We start from the raw sequence: 25,428 nt of genomic DNA, 5'->3' as shown, positions 1-25,428 counted from the left end.
TACTGAATAATGGAATCTATTAAATGCTCGCGATACGGAGATCGGCTTTCCAAATAAACGTTTCTGTATTGACATTCGACCATCTAGTTCAACAATCAAATGCAATCTTTGTATTATTGAAATGAAATCAAATATTAATACAAGATTACTCATCGCGATATTATAATAATAAGCTTTTATCGACACGAACTGATTGGTTTTGCTATCTATCTGATCAGTGTAGAAATATGTATGATCCTACACGGAGAGTATTAATGAAACAAATACGCTATGCTGTTGCTTTAATAAAATTTTATTTATTTTATTAATACTGTTATTGAAAATTAATAAGATTATTTTTAATTATATCGCTGTTGATTGATGCTGTTAATTATTTTTTCCATATATAAATATAAAAATATAGATCACAAAAATTGCAAAACATAATTTGTTTTCTGTAAAATCTTTATTGAGAACCCTTTTATCGATTGATCTGATTTATAATTAATATATGTATTTTAAAAAGTTACGAGGTATATTATCAAATCCGCATATTTAATTCATCCGTTTACGCTTCGTTTAGCATTGGTCTAATTATTTCATATTAGCGATTATCAGTTATTAATCAGTCAAACGGGTCTCTCACGAATAGCCTATTTGAGAACACACAAGCGGAGTCGTTAAACTCGCTTTGATAATTTTCAATAGGTGACGTGATAGACGGGGGTGGAATACGCGACATAAATCATAATAACGGGGCCCGCGTATTCATACCCGCGTTTGCGGTGGAAATACCTCGCATGCCCACGCGACGAGAGCTAAATTAACAGCATGCGGCGTAATTTTAGCGTAATGTAAATCGATATCACCGCGGTGCTCCCCCGCTCTCTGGCCCCCTCTAACGTGAACGTCACGGAATCCCGCTTTGTACGAGACATTTCGCATTGCCGGGAGAATTGCGGCCGAAGCTGTAAATTTTACAAACGGCTGGCAATCAGCCAGGCACATTTTTGTTACGGACCATGACCGACGTAACGCTGTGTCGTGCACCCTACGCTAATGAACACCGTGCACTTTCGCGCTATCGGAATGCATCCGTGTCACCTGCCCACGGCGGCATGCCTATCGTGCTTTATCCTACTTGCCAAGTTCTCGATCACCACATTCTCACGTTACTCGTGTGAATACGTTTATACCGGAATCATATGTCTCCGTTTCGGGGAGATAAGTATTTATTTCCCGTCGCTCCTAGAATTAGCTCACATCTTTCCTTTATTAGACTTCGTCGTTTAATAAATGTTTATAGCATCATAATAAAGTATTTATATGGGAAGAGATAGGTCTAGACAAAGAAATGAAAAGGAATTTAAGATATTCAGATATAATTTTAACTTGTCAATGAATCTACCGTAAGAACCTTGGAGGTTTCGAATGATCCGCCACTCCAATGTCTGTTTCTCCCTTCTAATATCGCTAAATGATGACTATGAAACACGAGCCAACCTCTATGACGCAAAGGCCGACGAACCAAGGCCAAGCCTGGTGTAACCTTACCGATCACTCCTTCTCAGGTATTCGCCTAAGCGAGTTCTCCATCTCCAAGCGAGTTCTTTTCTGAACAGCGATGCGATCGATTTCCCGTTTGGCAAACGTAATGTAATGTCAATTGTCGTGGTGAAATCACCGTGTTGACGGTCCGGGAAAGGAAAATGAGACGACGATGAACGGCGAGCGAGATTCGTGACTATTTCGCGTACTGCGGGAAGAGGACCACGAAGAACGAACGCAAGGAAGAAGAAGCGGGCCGGTCCGGTGGGGCCCCGGCCATGGGGGAGACAGTATGTTCTCCGAGCTGTGCAGGGAGACCCTGCGGAAGGCAGCAGTGTGTTACTCTGCTCGTGCAGGAAGTCCATCACCATCGCCACCAACGTCTCCGCCGCCATCACCCGCCAAGGAGGCAAAGACTGCTGCCAACGCTGACCTGGCAAATGTCCGTGATGCCATTCACGAAGGAGTCAGAGACCATCACCACCACCACCATCATTCAGGGACCACCGCCGGAAAGCGAGCGTCGCCGACCGGAAATACCACCAGCGAGCCCAGAGACCCGGCCTCAGAAAGATCGGCCTCAACCGATCGTCCGAACGACTTCAGGGAGTACGTTTACGTCCGGTGCGCGACTGACATTGGTTCATTACTCTCAATGTTCTTTGAGACTAGATCGAGCATCAACCGTTGGTTCCTTCGAGAATTTAAATTCTGACAGATAAAAAGAGACTGTAGCTTTTTTAGAGCAATCCTTTGGGATAGGCAGTTTATTTATTAGCTCCCATAGAATTGTCTGAATTTTTATGGTTTCTATACTCTACACTCTGCGAGCTTTGTTACGTTATTGTAATCCACAACTTTTATTATTAAACGTTTTACGGATATTATATATATATATATACACACATGAGAGAGAGAGAGAGAAGATGTTTTACGTAACCCGAAATTGTAAAATTATTATTATTATTTCTTTCACTCTAGTTACCATTATACAATATCGATCTATAGTTTCAGTTTAATTAAAACATAAAAACATGATAACTAGAAAATTGCGTGATTGTTATTTTCGCGAAACAATAACGTTGAACGACATTTTCGCATTGCGACGGTCGATGCTCGCATTGGATCTATTGATCCATTGAATGGCTTGACGTTGTCATTCGAGGAAATTGATCGATCACATGCATCATTCCGTGAAACTCAATGCAGTCTGATTCGCTCACTTCCGTTTCATGTACCATGAGATTAGCTTCAACGTGCTGTCATCAGAAAAAATCGACAACATTGCACCGACGTAATATCTCGATTTTTAACATAGTGCCAGTATGGCGACATCGTTTATTCTTCGCGCTCGTTTATTTGATCTGAACATATTGGACGAGTCGCTTGTATTCAGTTTCGCGATTGAATCGCTATTGAATCAACAGTTTACAGAGCTTATATTTATTCTGACGTGTTATTACATGATAAATGAAAAAATTAGTTAAAAAATACATAATTCAAATAAGATTTTATTAATTAAACGAAAATTAACGCGAGACATCGCGCCATGTTTGTTTACATGCCCAGAATCAATGCATTTCTTAAATAAAATTCGGTTTTTCATTTTAAATTTCTCATTCGGTTCTCGCGAGTCTTATGTCAAAAATTGAAAACAATTTTTTTTGGCACGTAAACCGTGGCGTAAACGTAAACGTACTCCCAGAAAGCGACCGGCGATGCCCACTGACTTCAGCAAACGATTGCCCGGACTCGAGGCAAGAGAGGGACGACGTAGTGGCACGTGCGGTACCACCGAGTCCAGGGAGTCTCGATCGGTATCCCCCGAGAAAGGAACAGGACGTCAACACGAGGACCACCGAGGAAGAGGTGGAAGTGTCGGCAATGAATATGGTAGATCGGACTCGAGAATCAGCCGACGATCCTCAGGATCGTCGCCCGAACCCGAGGACAACTCCTCAACTTCTGGCGACGAAGGTACCTTCCCCTGTTGCTCGCATGCACACTGAATTTTTCACGGCTGACCCCGACTAGATCCGTCGGTTTATCCCGCGGGATTGTAAAACATTCGCGTGCTCTCGCATGTCGACGCGAGTTCAATCGTATAATTCGTACGGCATTAAAAATGCAAAATTGATTACCATTATCTCTAACCGATTTTTATTCGTAATATTAGGTATAATTCGTAATAAACTTAATTCTTGCCGTTTTTCGTCTCCAAAATTGATTTGTTTCAAAGGGAAGATGAATGAATACCTTAATCAAAGTAATTTCCTCCATTTTCTACTTTATTACTAATTAATAATACTTTATTTTAATAATACTTTGATTAAGGTATTTCCCTCCGAAACAAATCAATTTTGGAGACGAAAAACGGCAGGAATTAAGTTTAACACCTAATAATTATATGTATTATTACGCTCGATTAATTTGGAAACGAATCATATGATATGGGAAAATTTAATTGTGTTTAAATGTGAAAATTAAAAAATTACTGATGTGATAAACTGTTCGAATGCACCTTCCCTGTATAGTTTTTAAGAATATACAAAAATATATTATTTTTTTTATACTCAAAGAAAAACATAGTACAATTGTAAAGGTGTACAAATTTTATATATAGAATTAAATATGTAGGTACTCTCTAAAAGTGAATCAATGTATTATTGCTGACTTCAGTGCTGTACTTATAACTAATGTAATCATTAACGAATATTTGCTATTTTTCAGTAATATCTGATATACTAATATTTACTGGAGATTATTTTTGCAGATTAAATCTACAGAAAATCGTAATTTCTAAAAATGAATCAGTATATATTATTAGTGAAAAACAGTAAATATTCGCTGATGATTACATCAGTTATGTCAGCTGTTATCTTTATAGTTACTATTTTTTTTTCTTTAAGTATACTTACGCTGAGATGCATGTATCTCGTTCCATCGAGATGTATGATACAGAAATTAAATTAAAATTAAATGAAATTTTATTTTATGGTATTATTAAAATTATTTAATAATTTCCTACTTAAAAATTCTTGTATTGATCGTATATCAGGTTAGGTAGCACCTTTTAAACACGTTATTCTTAGAAGAAAGAGAGTATATCGTAGAAAATGTTCAGTGATAATCCCTTGAGTGCTCGGCGTGGAATAGCGAAAGTTCGATGAGATCTCCGCGTTTGGGAAATACTCTCGGGGATTGCGGGAGTTGTTGATCGTAGCTCTTTGAGGAATCGAGTTCACAAAGTTGCAGGGAGTACCTCGACAAAGGTGAACTGGGAGATCTTAGATAGCTTCGTCGAAAGAGGAGACCACATAATCGCAGAGGAAGCGTTAATAGCTGCGTTTAGCTCATTCACGCTGTCGTTTACAGATCATGCAAATATATCATTCAGAATTTGAAGATGAGATATAAACGCAACATGCATTCGGGATTTCATTCCATATTGCTTTAATACGAAGTATTAGATTATAATATTTATGAATTAAAAAAAGAAATTATTTCTATTATCTGGACGTATCAATTCTTTGATTTATCGCGCAAATAAACAATTCAAGGAACTCGATGGAAATATAAATCAACACCTGCTATGCGTTCTTTCGAGAATTTGCAGTTAAATCGCAGAAAAAAATCGACTATAAATTCCCATTGTTACGTTAATTGATAATATACCTCAGTATTTATCTTTTTTTTTTTTTTCATTTTTAAGCTTAACAATATAAATGGATTTATACATTGAAAAAAAGCGAAATTTAAGAAGAGGTTCTAATATAATATTAGCTATTTTGTATTTCCATATGCGAAACTTCATAGACGATGCGCTCGGCTCGTTTGTGCTCCACTGTGTAACGTTTCCACGCTTTAGAAAAAGAAAACTCTTCAAAGGAGGAACAAGGTCGGAACGCGACCGCGCTACTTTATACCTAGATAAACAATCTGCGATCGATTGCAAGGGTTCCTTTCTTCGGTCTTTTTCCCCCATTGTGTCCTGGGATTCTGACCATTTCTGTAGTCGACACAAGTACTCTTTTCTTCCTTTAGATATTTTTATATCCTCTTATTTACTGTCGTAAAATACAGCACAAATTCTACTGTTATCGCGTCAATTTTCTCGGACCCAGATTTTTTGATAAATTTGTAATTAACGTTTTAAAAAAGAGAAGCTATTATACTTGACATTACACTATTTAAGTAACTAAAATAACTGAAATACTTAAACAGATTCTACAACCATTGAATTGTTTTATAAAAAAAGATAATGAAAAGATTTGATAATAATATTATCACTCACACACACACACACACACACACACACACACACACACACACACACACACACACACACACACACACACACACACACACACACACACAAATATTTGTATCACGTTTCATATTTTAACCAAATAAATTTTATATAGGATTTATAAATTTTATGTAAGATTTTATATAGATATGATTCAGTACGCTACAAAAATAAGCATTACTCGGATTATATATGAGCTATTGCAATTGACATGAACATCTCGATTGCAATGGATTGCTAAGATCGCTGAAGCAATACGTTGATATTCTCAAGGATGCTCAAATCGCTGAGCTGGTAGCTTAACGTGGCATCTTTTCTCACAATCGGAACTTCCCTTCTTTTGCCGAGACTTTCGCAACTATATCAACTGCGCTCGAAGCCTAAAAGTACCAAAAGCTATCTCGCAGTGTGCCAACTTGCGATGTTCGACGACACTTCTCGGGTTTGCTTGCGATATCAAATTCTCTTTCCACGTGACCTGTCATATACAAGATCTCCGTATGAAGTTAGCTCTCCAACTTTTAAAAAAATTAATTTTCTATATCTTATTTGATTACTCGTCGTTTGCACATGTATGCACATTTTGAATTTCCGTTTTGTACACTTCTGGTAAAAAATTATTTGAAAAACAATTTCGGGGAGCTAATTTCACGCTAGCCCCCTAATCATGAGCAAATTAGATTTAATTAGTCTCAATCGATAGATTTTTGTTTGCACATTTCGAAACAGTCGATTTTTCGTTTGCATACCTTTAGTTAAAAAGTTATGAGCAATTAAAGTTTCGAGAACAGTCGACTCAGGTAGATACGTTTGAATATAGTAATTTTTTAACTAAGAGTGTGCAAACGAAGAATCAATTAGTTTCTTAATGTGCAAACTAAAATCTATCGATTTATATCATTTTGAGTATAGTAACTGCGATTTGAACTTATCTACATGAATCAATTGTCCTCGACATTTTAATTGTTAATAATTTCTAACTAAATGTGTGTAAACGAAAAATCGATTTATTTCGGAATGTGCAAAGAAAAATCTATCGATTGAGGCTAGTTAAATTTAATTTATTCGTGGTTGGGGGGAATAGTGTGAAATTAGCCACCATATTAAAAATTGTTTTTTCAATAACTTTTTTATCAAAAGTGTGTAAACGAAAATTTGAAACGTGCATGAGCTATAAAAAGTTAATTTTTTTAAAAGTTAGAGGCCAACTTCATGTGGGATGGTTTATGAAATATATTTAAAAAAATTTAACATTATCTTCTCACACACACACAACTGCAGATTTTTTAATATTTAGATTTAGAATTTAAAGCTCTCACATTATCTAATGTGCGATCATTTATATAAAATTTCAGTAGAATTATATTTATAATTTTGTATGTTACTTTTAATACAAAAAATATTTAAAGAATCGAAATATGTGACATATAAAATTATAAATAGAAATCTGACATGGATTATAAATCGTCTTAAGGTTTTGAGCTTTAATTATTTGAGCTTTAAGACGTTGTTTACAATACGCGAAGTAAGCTTGGTTTAAGAAGTAAGAGTAAGAAATTGACCAATCACAGTCGATTATTCTTTTCACAATCGACTGTAATTAGTCAATTTCTTACTCTTACTTCTTAAACCAAGCTTACTTCGCATATTGTAGACAACGCCTAATATTTTAATATTAATATATCTCTATTGATTATTAAAAACAAAATATTTCTTAAGCTATTGAGTATAAGCAATCACGGATTAAAAACAGCTATTTGAGAAGGATACGATATAAACAATTTTGGTCTGTAGGATTCATTAATACGGATAAAATTTCTAACGTTGTATTTTTTACTTTTTTCCAGGTGAGTATTCGCCGAAGTTGATGGAAGCGTCTTATCTTTCTTCTACGGTGTCAGGTATTTATAACGGAAAAGTCATTTGCATAATCGAACCTTAATTTACAATACTACATCTAATACCTGCTAAGAATCGAGAATGGAATTCTTGCCGAAAGAAAATCTAACTACATTTAATCTTTAAGAAGAAACGAAACTTATAATCATTAGTGAAAATCGTATTCACATCGATTTCCGATTTCCTTTTTACCGCACTATACTATTTGAAAGAGCTTAAAAGAGTTGGAGACCGAACAGACGCGCGTTATCGCTGTTGCAGGCTATAAGAAGACGCAATTAATTTAAAGAACTTCATTCCAACGAGGTCACTGCTCAGTTCAGCTTCAACTCGCGTTTAACTTGCGTTTTTCTCATTGGCATTTTTTCTACGTCCGTTTTTTTTTTCTGTCCCTTTATCTGTCAGCACGAAAGACTTTGCTCATTGTTCGGAGAACACACTCTGAAACTTTCTCACGAAGTTGGAACGATTTTTCGAATGTTCACGTATTCTTCAGAGGATATCTTTTTGACAACTTCAATCAACATTGTCAGAATTCTTCCAAAACGAACATCATCCCTATTAAATCGAGAAACCCCGAAGCTATCAATCAAATTCATGTCGCGTGATTATTGTCTGTGTTTCGCATAAACGTCGACGTCGTCAAAGTTCGGCAGTGAATCGTTTCCCGGTCATTAATTCGATTACGTCGACCATCGATGCGGGCAACCGTGATTAAATCTAGTTATAAATTATGATGATTACTGTGGCTTAAAATGTACGCTAGCATGACACGATCTAATAACATAACACGATTTAATGAATCATACAGCTACTTTATTTGTGCGCTCTAGTCTTTTGACATTACGAATTAATTTTTTCTTCGAATAAATTACTAGCATTTTCAATTTTGAATTAAACTTCAGAATTTTATAAATTGTATGATATTTTAAAGTTATTACGAAAAATCTTAGTTGAATATTTATTATTTTTTAGCACGGCGATTATCATATGCATGCAATTTGTACATGACTGTAAATTAGATATTCCAAACGACCGACTCCGTTTAATCAATGTTTCGAAACTGGTGGCAGATGCTTAAAATTAGTCGTACATTTGTAAGTACGTTTCGAGCACATTAATCGCTCTCTTCCCACATCGATCCTCGGTATGCTCTGGTATCGGTTGCCAAGAAGATATATTTCGCTAATAGCTTCCTTCGTTAGTTCGCCGACGTTCTGGAATATCTGGGAACGTGCATTTAGATCGCGGAATCTCCAGTTTCTGGCGAAACTTGAATTTTCGGTATGTCTCGATTCGCATATTTGCTAAGCTACAGTTAGTTTCTTTGGAAGAAAAACAAATTTATAAGTAACTTCTTCTGTAGTGTTTTCACCGCGAAGAAAGTTTGAATATTTTATTTCGTGCGAGGTAATTTATTGAACTCAGTACGCCATTGTTGATATAGAAAGAAATATATAACTATAGATGTGTGTATACTGAGAAAAAAATGTTTGATATTTGTGACTATAATTGCATGGTAAAATAATTACCATAATAATTATAATTAAGTCCATTTTTATAGTTATTAATGCTGTAATGTTACACCGAGAAAAAAATGCTGTTGATTCAATTAAAGTCTATATTACGGGCTGTCACTAACATAAGTGATTAGTTCATGTATATTTTTGGCATAAAGGCATAAATTATTGTTTCAATAATAAGGCTTTTATGTCAATAAAAAATATACATGAATTAATTACTTATGTTAGTGACAGCCCGTAATATAGACTTTAATTGAATCAACGAAATTTTTTTCTCAGTGTAATAATTACTTATTGCTAATATATAGCATTATTATTATTATTATGAATTAATGTTAATTACTATTAAAATATTAATAATAATAATTCTATTTATTTTTATTTCTCTAACAGCCTCAACGAAAAGAGGCTTCTGGATAATGTAACACGGCAATTTTTAAATCGGATTTGCATCGAAATTATGCATGGCCGGGATGCAACCATTTTTTTCTCAATGTATTATTTAGTCAGTATATCAGAAGACAGTCTCAGTAGTGTCTCAGGTATTATACGTGACTCTGCGTGAATTACAGAAAATGCTTGTTTTTTACAAAGGATTCGTCCTTCGTTTCTCTTTTTTGATTGAGGTCCTCGACACATTGTCTCCTCTCTTCTCCGATAACCTAATTTTACCATCGATTACCCTCGGAAACGTTATACGAGACAAAGATTTCAATTAACGTTGCAGTATACATTAAACGACTTTAAGGCTTTAGTACGAATTGGTCTCAAAATTTCAAGCCGAGTTTACAAGTTTCGCTTACAACTAAGTTTTCGTAAGCTGTCGACGTGCGTTTCGTACTTCAGATGCGCTTCCCTGGATAGTAAGATCACCCACCGTTGTTTTAATTAAATCCGTTTGGGAAGTATTGAAGATCTCTCAACCGGTGAAATAGACGACGATTCGCGTCATTCGTTTTGCTCAATATAAGTTGCCCAAATTACTTTGTTGATAATATAACCAGACGAATGGAAAAATCTCGTCGATTCACGACGAGTATAGGATGCATCCGCAAAAAGCCGGAAGGCAGACATCAAAGCTTCTATCCAAGAAGTTGTCGATTCACCTGCCATTTCATTCTCGAACTGTCATGCTTTTTTAAACACTTCTCTCGTATAAGTCTTTCCTGTGGATCGCGTGATATTCGAACGTGAACTAAGTTTTTGAAATGTCCACCGGAAGTAACTTTCGGTAACGTTTCCTGTAGCCGTAAAATATACTGCTGCTATTATCATTAATTTTTATGTTCTTATATAGGCAACATACTTATGCATATTACAATACTGAATGTATAAATTTATCCACGATACAAACGAAGAGACAACAACATATCAAATTATTGAAATAATTTTAATCTGACTTGATCATCTCATTAAAAGAGAACAATACTATTTTCTAGCTCAGTTGTTAAGCAACCCAATGGAAAGACTACTCTGAAGAAAGGATATTATCCCTTGTTGTGGCAGATTTAACGGAGGCGCACAACGTGACGTCTCCGTTCACTATAAATCATCGGAACTTGCATGGGTCTCGTTGTATAAGCGGAAACGGCGATTGGTTATCTCACAGCTGGATGCGGTTCCGTTTCGCACGATACTCGGCAGCAATAATTACGCTCGACGACGTTAATGGGCGATTAATTATTTCCCCTGCACATCTTCGCAAGCTCACGCGCGATCGCTGAACTCCTCTTAGCGAATAACCCGATTTGCGAGTAATTAATTAATACGAGACTGTTTACGATGCTTGATGAGAAGCAAAAATGTGCAATAATACGACAGCCGTTTCGAATCGCCGGTATGCCGGATTCTTGAAGCCTCCGCCTCCTTGTAGTGGCCAACACAAGGCTCCGTCGTTAAAAGCTACTCCTCGTTAACGAGGTTCTTGCACGCCTCTGGTCCCAACGCCGATAAATCGTGCAATTTAGGACGCTTACGTATGAGCTGTAAATTCGCGTTTATTCGACCATGCTATCAAGCCAAGAGGCTTTCTCCGTTTTCGCGAGAGGAACAGCCATTTGCTCTGCGTGGAATTTCATCTAATTCGGGAAATAGCTGCGCAGTCGTAAAAAATAGCAATTAAGAAAGACATCAAGAATATATTGGAAATAAAAATATCTCACTATTTAAAATAATAATTTTTTTAAACTAACTTTAGAAAATTTTTTTAAATAATGAGATGAATAAAATTTTTAAATTGATAAAGATATTTTCGCGTTTTTACGATGCATTCAATGAAGTGCCAGATAGACAGATTTATTGTCAGTTACGTTGCCAAATTTTTTGACTCGATATTAATAATTGGATGGAACTGTATAATAACAGCGCTACAAATCAATGCCACTCGCAGATTCTAGCTCGCTGTAATTTTGCCCTTTTTTGTCGACCTCTGGAAGAACTGAGAACGCATCCTAGTCTTATCTCGTGCTACGAGTCTGCAATTACTCTGTGAAAGACGGGATAAACGCAGTCGGCGTCGCCCTTTATTCTCAGGACCTTAGACGACCTAGAAACATCCTATTTTCCATGCTGAACCATGTCGAGCTCTGTCAGCCTAAGATTAGTAATTATTACAGTGAAAGTAGTAGCATCTATCGTCCCAAATATCAAATGAATCGTTTATTTAAAGCGTGATTCTAATCTCGTAATTGAAGAGGGTGTGAAAAAGGCTGAGAACTATAAACCGTAAAATGTCAGGCTAATAAAATAGAAAAAAGTTATACCATTCTGTTTCAATGACATTTGATCATCTTCAACCTGCAAGAAATGTCATCGTAATGCCATAGACTATAATGATATATATGCATATTATAATATAACAATCGACAATATTAATAATATCGACTTGGACGTCCGCGTCACATCAATATGGAAGAGGGATCCGAGGTTGAATTATTTTCACGTTGAATATCAATAACTCGAAAGCGCGTAGGCGATTTTTTCGGAGGAAAATGAGTGGAATGAATTGACGATCGACTTTGGCCATTAATCAGATGGTGCAGACAGCAAACGGCATGGAGTAATGCTCGGCGCAACGGATCGTCGTCGCGTTCGAGATCTGATCGCGGATGCTAATGACCCGACAAATTTTCCGATTGTCCAACGGCAGCCAGTAGAACTCTCGCTCACGTGATAAACGAGCTCGATTGCGATGGATTGAGGTCTGGCGTGAAAAAGTCGACCGGGAGTCGACGTTCGTTCCTGTTGGCGTTCTGAGAAATAGCGAAAATAGAATTCTCACGTCTTTGTGATGAACGACCCTTTTGCCAGCAGCATTTTCTCTGATAAATATGAATTTTTAATAAAACGATAGTTTTTAATTATTTATTCTTCTGCTCGTAATGATGATTAATTTTATCGAGTTATTATATAATTTTAAATTAATCGATATACTTTTAAATATCACACGGTTTTGCTAAAGTATCTAAAAGTTTAGCTAGGTACAGATAATGAAAATAATTTTATTGGACCATTAAAATAATTATACAGGACGTAGAGAGAGAGAGAGAGAGAGAGAGAGAGAGAGAGAGAGAGAGAGAGAGAGAGAGAGAAACTGATTGCGAGAACAAAACTTTAGCAGCATTGCTCATTATATTTCAGCATCCTACATAATTATTTGGTCCAAATTATTTTCAAATCTGTATCCAGTTAAATTTTTAGATACTTTAGCAAAATCGTTCTTTCCATGTACTTTCATGTACTTTCTTACACACAACATACAAATCATTTTTAACGTATTTGCTTTATTAGATATTTTTTTTTACGTAATAATTTATATTTTTATTTTATCACTCCCTTTTATATTTTACAATTCCCTGTACTACCAATTATCTAGAGTAGCCTCATTAAAAAACAACTATGTGATTAGTTGAATTCCTGGAAATAAACGCAACCGCTAATATATTAGTTGGAGAAAGACCTTCAGCTTTTCATTACTCTTTTAATAGAGTGACCTAATTTGCGCCCCCGTCCTGTTTCGGTCCATCTTGCCTCCGCGATATCGCCGGAAGAAAGAAGTCTCTGCGGCAACGGCTTGCCAATTGAAATCCACCACAAAAGAAGATAAAATAAGATCTTTCCTCTGAAGGAACTGACGGAAGAGGATGCAAGCTATTTTTGTGAGTTAGAATACGAGCGATCGGACCTCATTCAACATTCTTTTCTCTCCTCAAGATTTCTCTAGATAAAGATATCACGATTTTTATCTCCTTCGACCTAACCACCGCGTAAATGTAAAAACGCGATTCGACAGACTAATCAGACATCTAACTCGAAAGAGATTCGACTAACACTGCAAATAGTCCATTCCTATTTAGCGAAGATTTCTAACATAAAGGTGAAAAAGTTATTGTAATATGTGAATCAAGAATAAAATCATTTCTTTTTTTTTCCCCCTTTCAAAGAACGAAAACTTTATTCATTTGTGAGGAACTTTTGTTAATTTTATATCTCTTTAGTTTATTTGGTTGATACATTTTCTATCAAGCCTGTAACCTTTTCTTCTTTTTTAAATTGCATACTGAAAAAATGGTTTGCTGAAATATTTAGAAATTTAGCTAGATACAGATCTGAAAATAATTTTGTTGGATCATCTCATTAATTACGTACAAATTCAAGCACAATGAGCACTGTATTGCAAAAAATTTTGACATTCTAGCCACCAGTTTGAACTTTTTACTTAATTATTTTGATAGTCCAACAAAATTATTTTCAGATCTGTATTTAGCTGTAATAAATTTTTAGGTACTTCAGCAGAAACATTCTTTCCGTGCATCATCGCATTATCCTTGCTTTTGGTTTATTTATTTACTTCTCTGAGAGAAATTTCGCTTAATCTCCAAAATTTGTCTACTATGTCTCTAGAGCTTTCAGTTACCGCATGAAGATATGGTTGTTGTTAGCATACTAGCTGCATACTTTTCATACATATGAGGGTTTACCTCCACGACACTTACTACTGATATACCATCATGCCCTAGAATATGCGGTAGCCAGGTGTGCCAAAGACCTTTCCTTCATATCCGGAACTTTAGTTTTCCTACCTACACCCCTTGCCAAAACTTTCGGCTCGTTTAAAGAACTGTTCCGAGCAATATTACCACGCACGTGGCGTACGTTGACAGAAAGTGGTTTTCCTTCGCACTAGAATACGGAGTATATATCTCGTCCCCTCTAAATGTCATTCCGGAATTGGATTCGGTGAGACGGCCAAGGAACACTTGCCTGCGTAGCGTAGGAATCGATATTTATTCATTCCGACGTTCAGAAGCAGAAAGCGTAAAGTATACTTAAGTAAACTCTGCTACAGTATTCTCTATACTACTTACTAAAGTAACGACAAATCTAGAAACAGTAAAATAACGCAGTGGAAAAAAGTAAAGTAAGGATTCTTTCTGCCTTAGATACATTTTGCATTTAGATCTTCTCAAGAACGCGGAAATATAATCACGCACACACTTTTGCGTCTTTTAAGAATATATAATATATAAAGAATATATAATGTACAAAGGAGAGAATAAGAAAATTGGAATACCTAAGGAAAAATTAAATAAAACCGATGATTATCAATTAATACAAGTCTTTATTTTTTAAAATGCTCGTTATATTTTTGGCTTTAAATTATATAATAATTTATATATTACCAATATAAATTATAATTTTTTTAAACAAAAATAAAACTCTTTTTCAGAAAACCCGTCGTCATGTAGGGCAATGCCAAATCGATTTTATTTATTTTTTAAATTATTTATATTAATAATATATAAATCTCAAAATAATATTTTATAATAATATATAAATCTCATTATGGTTTAAAATCGATATCCTTTAAATAAAATCTTCTATAATTGATAAATAATGAACGGTTATATTTAACTTTTTTCTTAGATATTTGCAATTCCTCCATTCTCTACATCATCGAGAATATATATGATATTTATTTTAACCGATTACAATGCGGCACTAAATGCAAATTAAATTATCACTGAATCCAAGATATAAGAAAAGAGAGATTACTCCTCTTATAGGAATTACCACTGATATAATAATATATTGTAATGTTTTGCGTTTATCTCGTGTTCACAATTCCCCCACCCTGTCCTATAATACGCTAAAGTGCACACTCATATGGGTCAAATATACGCTCTGTAAAGTACGGAAAGCGACACTTGGAACAATCTTAATCTTAAACTCTTAATTAATTTCCTGCATGAAAGTTGCTCTCAGCTTTTGTGTCGATGAACACAGAACGGTAATCGCTTCCTCGCTTTGAAATTCTCGCGGCCATTCTCGGTGTTTTATATTTTCCGACATGACGAATGGATATACGACGGCCGATTTCCTGCATCGTCGAACAGCAGCGCGAAATAGGAAATGGAAACGAGCATCGAGATCTGAATTGTCGGCTCGGCTAAGCCTGCCTTTGTTTTGCCCGATACGCACATATTTTTTCGCGTTTTTCCCTTTTAGTTTTACGACTCGCAATGCCGCTTTATATCCGCATGTGAAATCATTCTCAGTGCAATAGATATTGTGTAGGCACTTGAATGAGCTTTCGCCTTTGCACCGAACGTACCACCGCATTATTTATCGATTACGTATTTCGAGAGATAACGTCTATCTCTCGCAATTTTAAATCTCTATAAAGTGCCTATTGAATTTTAAGCAATTGTTGGATTTTTTGTATACATATATGCCTATGCATCATCTGGGCTCATGCAGTAATTTGGTAACCATTCAGTCGACCCACACCCACGTAGGGAAGAGCACACGTAATTTCGTGAGGTGGTTCCAACGATGCAAATGAATTCACATCAAACGCCCAGGCGAGAGTTCTGAATCGAATCAGCTGTGTCTCTCCGCATGCGGAACGTCGACGCTATACGTCAGCGGACGGTCAGAAAATTAAGGCGATTCAGAGTAATTGATATCTGACATCGTAATTGCGTTCCGCAGACATCAGCTAGGACAATTAATCTGTCATGTCACAATTATTGTGGAGGCGTCTTTGTTTTAGATATATACCTTGGAAGATTTAATAGAATATCCTTATCACACTGAGAGAAAAATGTTTTGTATTTGTAACTATAATTATATATTACTATAATTATGATTATTACTGCTATAATAATAATAACAGTAACTATGTATATAGTTCTAGCAACAAATGTGTATAGTTAGCAACCTAAAATAACTGTATATAATTATAATTATTATAACCATAAAATAGTTGAAATTACCATAAAAATTATTCAAGTGACTATAATTTTACAGTTGAATTTTGGGATAAAAAATATGGTTGTTCCGAAATATAACTATAAAATTATAGTCACTTGAATCATTTTTATGGTAATTTCAATTATTTTATCGTTATAATAACTATAATAATATATAATCATTTTAGGTTGCCAACTATATACATTTGTTGCTAGAACTATATACATAGTTACTGTTATTATTATTATAGCAGTAATAATCATAATTACAGTAATATGTAATTATACAATAGTTACAAATACCAAACATTTTTCTCTCAGTGCAGAGAATATGTCATTGTCCGTTTAGTGATGCCTAATCGTCTTGACCTTTCGAGCAAATTTAATTTGCGGAATGTAATCACGCATTTACATCATTTAAACGAACGCAATAAGCAATAAAAACAAAATTTATTTAATTATATGTATGTAACTAAATAAAAAATGTATATATGTATATATAACTAAATAAATTTTGTGTTTTACATCACTTGGAGTTATCCGTTTATCTCACTTTTATGCAAAAATTGTCATTTATGTCGCGCACTTTATTTAACTACGCGTGGATTAAAATGATTAAAACTTTAGTGCACTGACATTATTTTATTCAGGACACGCTAACGTCTAGGCCTTCGATTATTATTTCGAAGCACACGCAATATATACATTTCCTTCTATTCTTCATCCGCTTGCTTTCGGTTGATTCCCGACGGGACGTATTTTATTAAGAAAAGTAACGTTTTTTTTTATTTAATCTTTAAATTACATAGAAAGCCTGATGTTTTAGATTCCGATAAATAAATCATGTGTACATGTTCTGATGATATACTCACGTATAAATACTTTATTGCAGTGTTTCAAATCATGACGCGACGCGCAAAGTACTCACCATGATTAAGCTCAAATAATATACACAAATTGGCAGAGTTCTACCAATATTTTCTTGTTTATCTGCAGCCTTGTATTTTGTGCTTTTAGTATTTGCTTATTTTTCTTTTTCACTGTGAAGTGGATCTCTTCATCCTTATTCCGTATAAAAGTTTACTAGGAAAGAGATTAAATAATATTATAACATTTTATTGTGCGCATTTCATGTTTTTTAAATGTCAAATAATCTCGAGATTGAAAGCGAAAGGTTCGAACTAGCGTCCATTTCCGCGAAATTGACGATAAGTCGGTGAAATTGCTGCATGGAGATACAGTCAAGTGGAAATCAAATACGCGCGAGAAAATAAATTAGCACGAACAATGAACAAAGGAACGATACAGACATTGCCTGGAAATCGGCGCTGAAAATTGCGCCTCGGTGTAACTCGATGCGTCTGACCATGTGGATCATTTATCACTGTAGACATTTGTCTCTGACATTTTCAGCATGGATAAATGTCAGTTTGCCCGATGTGCTGTCTTTTTAGATTCGGCGTTGCATTCGAAACTTCAAAGTCGTTATGAGTTAAACGATTCGTCAAAAGAGAAAGACGGTAATATGAATTAAATACCTAATTATACAATGCGATAGTGAAACGAATATCTTAACATTCATTTCAAGGAAGTCTTATGAAATTTTAATATGCGGAAGAAAGTAGTGCAATTTAAATACGAATTTCCACTAGAAAGCAAACCGCAGTGAAATTTCAGTCTAAAGCAGGTCGGAAGCAGACGGATTTTTTCTCATCAGTATATAAGAAAGATTGCGAGGGCGTAGCCTTCTTTTCTTGTTAGAGATAACCCCATACTTTTACGATTGCATTTATCACGACACAACAGTGCTGCGGTGGCGGACATATACATATATTACAGATAAAATATTTGCGACATTCACGCCAAATAATAGATGTGTCTCTTCGTCATACTCGCGATGTTATAACGAGTAACGATCTGATTAAACGATCATATAACCGAGGAAGAATAGTCCGCGTTTATGTTCGTCGCCGCCGTAAACGCGAATCGTTGCGCAAACATGCATTTCTTTGAAATTGCCATAATGAAAAGTTATTCGAATAATACCGTTCAATGCAAAATTTCTATCCTGTAAACTTTATGATACTCGAAAACATTTACTTCACAGTCTTAGTAGTAAACCATCTCTTTTTCACTTTATTTCATTTTACGATTTCACGAAAATGTCAAAATTTCCTTGACATTTTAAGAAAATTTAATGTGCTTTTCTGAGGATTGTATTATTTTTAAGCAAGACGATTATTGCAGTATTAACATTGCCAGAGGATTCGCGAGTGATTAAAGTTTTGGTTTTTCGAGAACTTATTTTCTCCCCGCAGATCTAATAGGTTGCCTTATTCTTCTGCTAGACTACCCAGCCGTTAAATTAATATATTGCTTGATAGCCCGTCGCCCCCTTCTCGTCCATCACTGTTCTCCCTTTCTTCCTCATGGTAACTTCGTTCTTTTAAGGCTCACTGTGTTGCTTTGACGAGGGAGGAGAACGATTGATGTTGGGCTTCCTCATTGGCTTCTTGCAAATACATCGCAACCTTCTTTCCTATTTAGAAACAATGCACTTACTCTCATGGAAACAAGATTTCCCGTGATAAGGCTACTTTAAATAAAAATTGCTCGCGATCGGAAATATCAATATTAACATAACGAAGCTATTACTTTTATCGAATTCAATTTTAACGCGTTTCAATAAACTTTAATTTTAATGTATGAAAACGTAACGTAATTGCATACGCTTTTGACTCGTTTGGATTAAGTATTACAAAATTTAATTTATCTGAGATAGCATATTCGATAAAAACTTTAACTATATTTCTTGCAAATGTAAAATTTATTTTTTATTTTAATAATGTGATCCTGAAAGTTTATTGGAACATGAATAAAATACGCATTTATCTTACGTCCTTATATTCGTGAAAAGTGTATACCAGAACATCGCAATTAATGACTCAATCGATCGACTATTTAATTGCTACACGAAGGACGGTGGTTCTCCATTGTCCGATCAAGATACGCGTTGCTCTCTCAAGGATTGCGCTGCAACAATTTAAGCGCCTTTTCAAAGTACAGTAGAACGTCGTGTCATTGGCGCACTTTGAAGAGCGAACACCTGCTATTTCTTCGTCGGCATCTAATAGCAATTAACTCTCTTGAATATTCCATAAACCGGCCAATACAAATTCATTACTTTGTCTCGATACACGATATCTCCGATTAAATTGACGTGATATTGTTGCTACTTTGAAGAAAAAAGTAAAAGGATATTATATATACACTTAATTACGTTATTTAAATTTAATCTTATCGAAACACTCTATCAGTAAAATTATGAATCTTATCAAATAAGATCGATCATAATGCTCATAACATCGAGAAAGGTCTGACATTATTTTACACGCGTAATTATAGAATCTAAATAATATGATACTAGGGCTATTTCGAATTTACGTTTGTTTAGAGTTGTTCGATATTTATATAAACGGAAACGACGGTTTTATTAAAATACCTAAAATTTAGTTAAATATAAATCTGAAAATAATTTTGTTGTATCATCAAAATAATTAGGATAGTATTAAGGAAAAATGAACGAGAGATGAGTCAAGAGGATTACATTCAATCACAAGGTGGATCTTGATGCTTAATAACATTTTTTTGTTAGTTATGTAAGACGCTTAACTGTAGCCTAGAATATCAAGACTTTTTGCAGCGTTGCTCATTTATGCTTGAGGTTTCTACGTAATTATTTTGATAGCTAACAAAATTATTTTTAAATCTGTAGCTAAATTTTTAGATACTTTACCAAAATTATTCTTTCCGTGTACAAGACGTAATTTAACAAAAATTCTTCGCCATTTTTTTATGGATTATACACTGAGAGAAATGTTTTGTACCAATAACCAAAGTTTTGTTACTGACTCAAAAACTATTTGTTGATATATGATCAATCAAACCGTTGGTTACCACGACAATATTAATTTGTTGAATTTATTAACTAAACTGATCATTTAATGGTACAAAACTGTTTTGTATGATGTTTATAGGTCTTTTGTAATTAGAAATAGAACATTTTGTTACCGGAACAAAACGAATAATGTATAAGCATCTCTCACTTTCTACAGAGTGATTATGTTTGGCATTTTTGAATTTCGTTAGCTTAGCAAAAATATATATAGATTTAGAGCAATTGAGATTACTAATCGCTCTGAAAAAATAGTTACCATGATTGATAATGGTATGGCGAGAACCGAGAATAGTCTCTAACGAGAATAATCTCCACGAGATTAGTCTCTAATCGATTCGGCTTTATATAGAGGTAGACGTTGAATTTCTCTTACGAGAAGACACGCCATCTCTGATAGCTCCGCGAAACACTCCTTGCTCTACCATAGTGGATTATTTTGTTGAAATTACACTAAACGAATACTTATTTTGTAATGGCAACTTTTACATTGGTATTTACAAAACGTGAGTAACCAAATAAATTTGTACTGTTAAATAAAAAAATTTTGTTCATCTTACAAAAAAATATTGTATTTTGTAATTTTTACAAAATAATCCAATAATAATCGACCATTTGTGAATAATTCTCTTTTTTTGTTACCAATACTATATCTTTTCTCTCAGTGTAGATCAAATAATGCATCGGGTGCTACTTTATTCATAAATTGCCGAACATTAAAACCAGCCTGAAAGCTTTCGATGCAGATTCGCATTTCCGCGTTGTTAATCAATCATTGTGTGTGTGTGTGTGTGTGTGTGCGTGTATGCGTGTGTAGGTACACATGATGCAACTCCGAATCACCGACGATCGTCGTACTAAATGCGTTAGCGTGTATTTGCCAACTAGTTAAACGGCTGCTGATATTTGCTCCTGGGACCTTGAAGTGCATTCGAGTGTATGCAACACGACGAGATAATCACTGGTTCTTGCTAATGAATCCGACCACTATATCACGCGGGCCTCAGAAAGAGAGGCGAAAAATTAATTTATGTTTTGCTCTCGTTCGCAATATATTAACATAATATGGTCCTCGTCAAAGATTTATGCAAATCTGTTCTATTGCCCGTATGTGAATTTCTTACGTAACATAAGAAACCGAGTTTTCTGATCACTGTTCACGTAACGCTGCTTGGTTAAAAATAAAAATTTTCTTAGCGTGTTTTACATATATCCGCGTATAGCTTCTTCTCTGCATACAAATCCAAAAAAGCTATCTAATTGTACAGAAAACGACTTTTAAAACTAATGAAATTTATTCTATCCAAAAGGATTTAAGTCTTCTGCTTTACATTTTCTGAATTTTTTCACACATATCGTTCTATTAGTTTTTCAACATTAGTTTGCATGAAAATGCCTGAAAATTTATGACTGCTGGTGAGCGCACTTTTTCCCCTATGTAGCGATGTAGAGAGAGTGTAACTTGCGAGACACGATAAGAAGTGTTGCACATCCAGAAAAGTACCTCCGGGCAAGCTGAGTTCATCCGGGAATACAAAAGACTCCATTTAAAAATTGAGATGCTGTGAATTCTGAGCTCAAATTCGTGATATCACTAAGTGCTTTTACATGCTCACAAATTTTGAATTTAAAAAAATGTATTTTTTCGAACAACAAATAGAGAAATCAATTTATCACATAAATATGCAACAATGAATCTTTTGTACAAAAAGACAAACTAAATTATATATCTTCACATCAATCTCTTTTACGAATTTAAAAATAATATTGAAAGCTATTTTAATATTAAATAATAATTAAAATTTTAGGAAAAATTCGGAAATTTAAAGTAGTATTTTTGTATGCAATCATTTTTTAGAATCGAATAAAATTCTTAAACCTCCGTCAACTGAAAACATAGTTTCTTGCCATAAGTGCTCTTACATAGATTATCGTTGCACGACCAGACGTAGTCAGGTAGCGATATAGTTTATTCGTGATTCTTGTGTCGACAACCGACAAATCGCGAGATTATACGTGTAGCGTATGTTGTTCAACTCAGCCGTTTGTCATATAGATGCAAGAACTCGCGTACTCACGTTTATTCCCATGCGGCCGTTTCCTTTTATCCCGCTTTGTATTCCCGCTGTAGTTTCAAGTGTGTCTAAATTTGCCCAAGACTCCATTCGTACTCTCAGTGACGCAGTAAACGCGATTTCGATTCATTCGCCTCGTTCCAACATCGAGTTAATCCCTCGGGAAAACAGCATTGAGAGAAACGTAAAAATGTTAGATAACTTCGACCGAGACTCTAAAAATCTTTCTAACACTGATGTTCTTCACTTGCATTCGCACGTAAAATATTTTATGAGATTTAATAAAATAACTCATTTAATATTCACTTTAGATACAATGTTTAAAATGAATCTCATGCATTATTGCCTCACTCTTTTTCTAAATGCTTTGTTCAATTTTTTATCAATTTATTAAAAATCAAGATTGAAAGAGCTCGCACTAATTATTATATGAAAAATTGGGTCTAGGTGAAATGAGTTAGTGGTCATATATACATATATGTAGATATATAATACAGCTTATAACATGTGATAGACAAAAAATATCATAGACATAAAGCTTAATAAATGGATTTTTTTAATTATAAAAAATTTGTAAAATTTATTAATAAAATTATTGATGTATCAAAGGTGCTCACTGAACATAAGTTTTACACTTTTGATATATCATAACTCAAAAATTATATCCATCATTAAAGCATTCTATCTATGACATTTTTGATTCCCATAAGCATAGTGGAAGGAACTCATGTGCTCGTTCTCGAAGTGAATTTCATATGATTCTGCACAGATTCCAAATATGGCCACTTAAATATTTGCATCGCGGCAATTTGAAATGACAACTCGAGAGACCAAAATGAATACTTAGATTCTAGAGGTTCTCCATCACCCTCGCCGATCGATTTTATCGGAGATCCTCTTTTCTTTGTAAATATACTCACCTGTAAAAAAAAATGAACTACTATAAATTATAGTGGCCCGTTTTTGCAGATAAGTATTTATATATTCGTTCTACATTTATATTTTTATTTCTAATTATTTTACCTTATATTTCGCTAATCATTTCGCATCAAAGGAGGGCGGATAAAAGTGATTTTTCTCCTAATCGGGAAGTGAAATATGTACGTTTTTTTATAGTTTTTGGGCTGCAGAATCATATAAAGCAATCAGTTTTTCATCTGCAAAATTACATTTGCAACGTCGCTACGATAATTTTATAATCAAAAAAATATATATGATATCCAAATTAAAATAGAACAGAAAAATCAATTAATATTTTTAAAAAATATTTGTTAAATACAAAGTTCTCTTGAAAATAATCGTACAATTTTCAAAGTATAATTTTTACAAGCATTGAATTTTGTAATTCACCATTCAGTCAGACATTCATAAAAATAATTATACATTTTCTTAAAAAGATCTTAAAAATACATACATTTATAAAATTTCAAAATAATTTTTGAAATAATCTTTTTTCTCTAATTATTATTTTTAAATTATTGTAAAATAAAACGATTCAAGAATAAACAAAAAAAAAGATATTGATTTTACATAAGTAAAAAATGATATTTACCACAAAGTTGTTCCGCCAGTACCCGATGTCTCTCCCAGACCTCTTCCTCCTCTTAGAATTGAGTTGATATCCTCTCGCATATAGAACAGTCACGTATAAAACACTCGCGAATAATACACTATAATCGCGCGCGGAGTAATTATTTACAAAAGTCTTTCGCGCGACACTGCGGTATTTTACGTTTACAAAACTCATGATAGAATTTTCATTTCGATCGCTGGAATTAACACCACACGTCGACGAGTATATGCGAAACACTCGATGAATGCCGTACAAGGATTGAACCTCACATGAAAGAAGACGAAATCGATCGTATCGAGTCCATCACTTTTGGTTTACACAAAAAATCACGTTTAATTGACTCAAGCATACGCCCTAACTACTAGTTCTAGTGAGACACAAGTGGTGCTGTACCACGAGTGATTCAAAGAGGCTGGTAGACGTGACGAGCGCCTCTAATAAGAGAAAAGTTGGTATCCATTGCCGAGTCTGATAATCTAAACAATCTAGGAAATGGGATCCAGCCCCTTGTCATGAGCAAAAAATTAACCAGCTAAGCTCTGACCAAGTCAGATTAAACACATTGAGATGTTAGTAGATAAAGGTAGAGAAGAGCGCTTTGACCAGAGTAATATAACTCCTTTTTAGACGTCCCAGAGACGAATCCGAGCCAATCGATCGCTTCTTACCGCTAAGGGCCGAACCGTTTGTCGACAGACAGAGCGTGTCCTCAATTAACCGACAGCAACAGTAGTTGCTAAACCACGCGAACACTGCACCATTGCGAAATGCGTGACATTACGCGGTCGGCATCACCTCGTGAGCACTTGGCGTGAGAGTTACAATGACCACATAGTGAACACCTCATGCAGCAACGTCTCAATAAGATTTTTGTTAAAAAAGTTCTCTTGGCAAAGATACTCTCGGGTGGTTTTCCATTGCCTGTCGAGAGGAGCTGCGAGCGTTCGAAAACATTTTTCGCTTCTGTGCCTGGGATCGAACCCAGGATCTCTGGCATAGCAGTCTCGTGCGCTACCGCTACGCCACGCTCGCACTCAGGATTTTGTGAAAAGTTCATTAATCCGATAGTTTTAATGGCACTCTCGAAGCAAACGCGCAACGCGACGAACCGACTGCGATTTGTTCACTTTCAATTAAATCGACGACGACGGTAGTTTCCCCATAGTTGGATTATTTACATGATTTTATTCAAAAATATCTAAAAATTTAACTACACTGAGAAAAAAAGTTATTAACTTGACTAAATGCGTTTAGTTCGTAATGAGTATTTACTTCAAATATTTATATATTTAGATTAACAAAATATTGTAATTC

The 25,428-nt window shown here is 34.9% G+C and overlaps 1 protein-coding gene across 1 annotated transcript in view; it reads left to right on the top strand.

Moving 5' to 3' along the window:
• Positions 1–1,629: 1,629 nt before the first annotated feature.
• Positions 1,630–25,428, top strand: part of LOC108759844 (histone-lysine N-methyltransferase, H3 lysine-79 specific) — a 52,797-nt gene continuing 28,998 nt past the window's right edge. Inside the window, exons 1-2 of the mRNA XM_018505493.1 lie at positions 1,630–2,151; positions 3,233–3,504. Of these exons, the coding sequence (XP_018360995.1) occupies positions 1,820–2,151; positions 3,233–3,504 (604 nt within the window). The 5' untranslated portion in view covers positions 1,630–1,819. The remainder of the gene's footprint in view (positions 2,152–3,232; positions 3,505–25,428) is intronic.

Source organism: Trachymyrmex cornetzi, unplaced genomic scaffold (genome assembly GCF_001594075.2).
Source record: "Trachymyrmex cornetzi isolate Tcor2-1 unplaced genomic scaffold, Tcor1.1 scaffold209, whole genome shotgun sequence".
Lineage (NCBI taxonomy): Eukaryota > Metazoa > Arthropoda > Insecta > Hymenoptera > Formicidae > Trachymyrmex > Trachymyrmex cornetzi.
The sequence above is the reverse complement of the archived record's forward strand: the minus strand, read 5'-3'. Positions and strand labels throughout refer to the sequence as shown.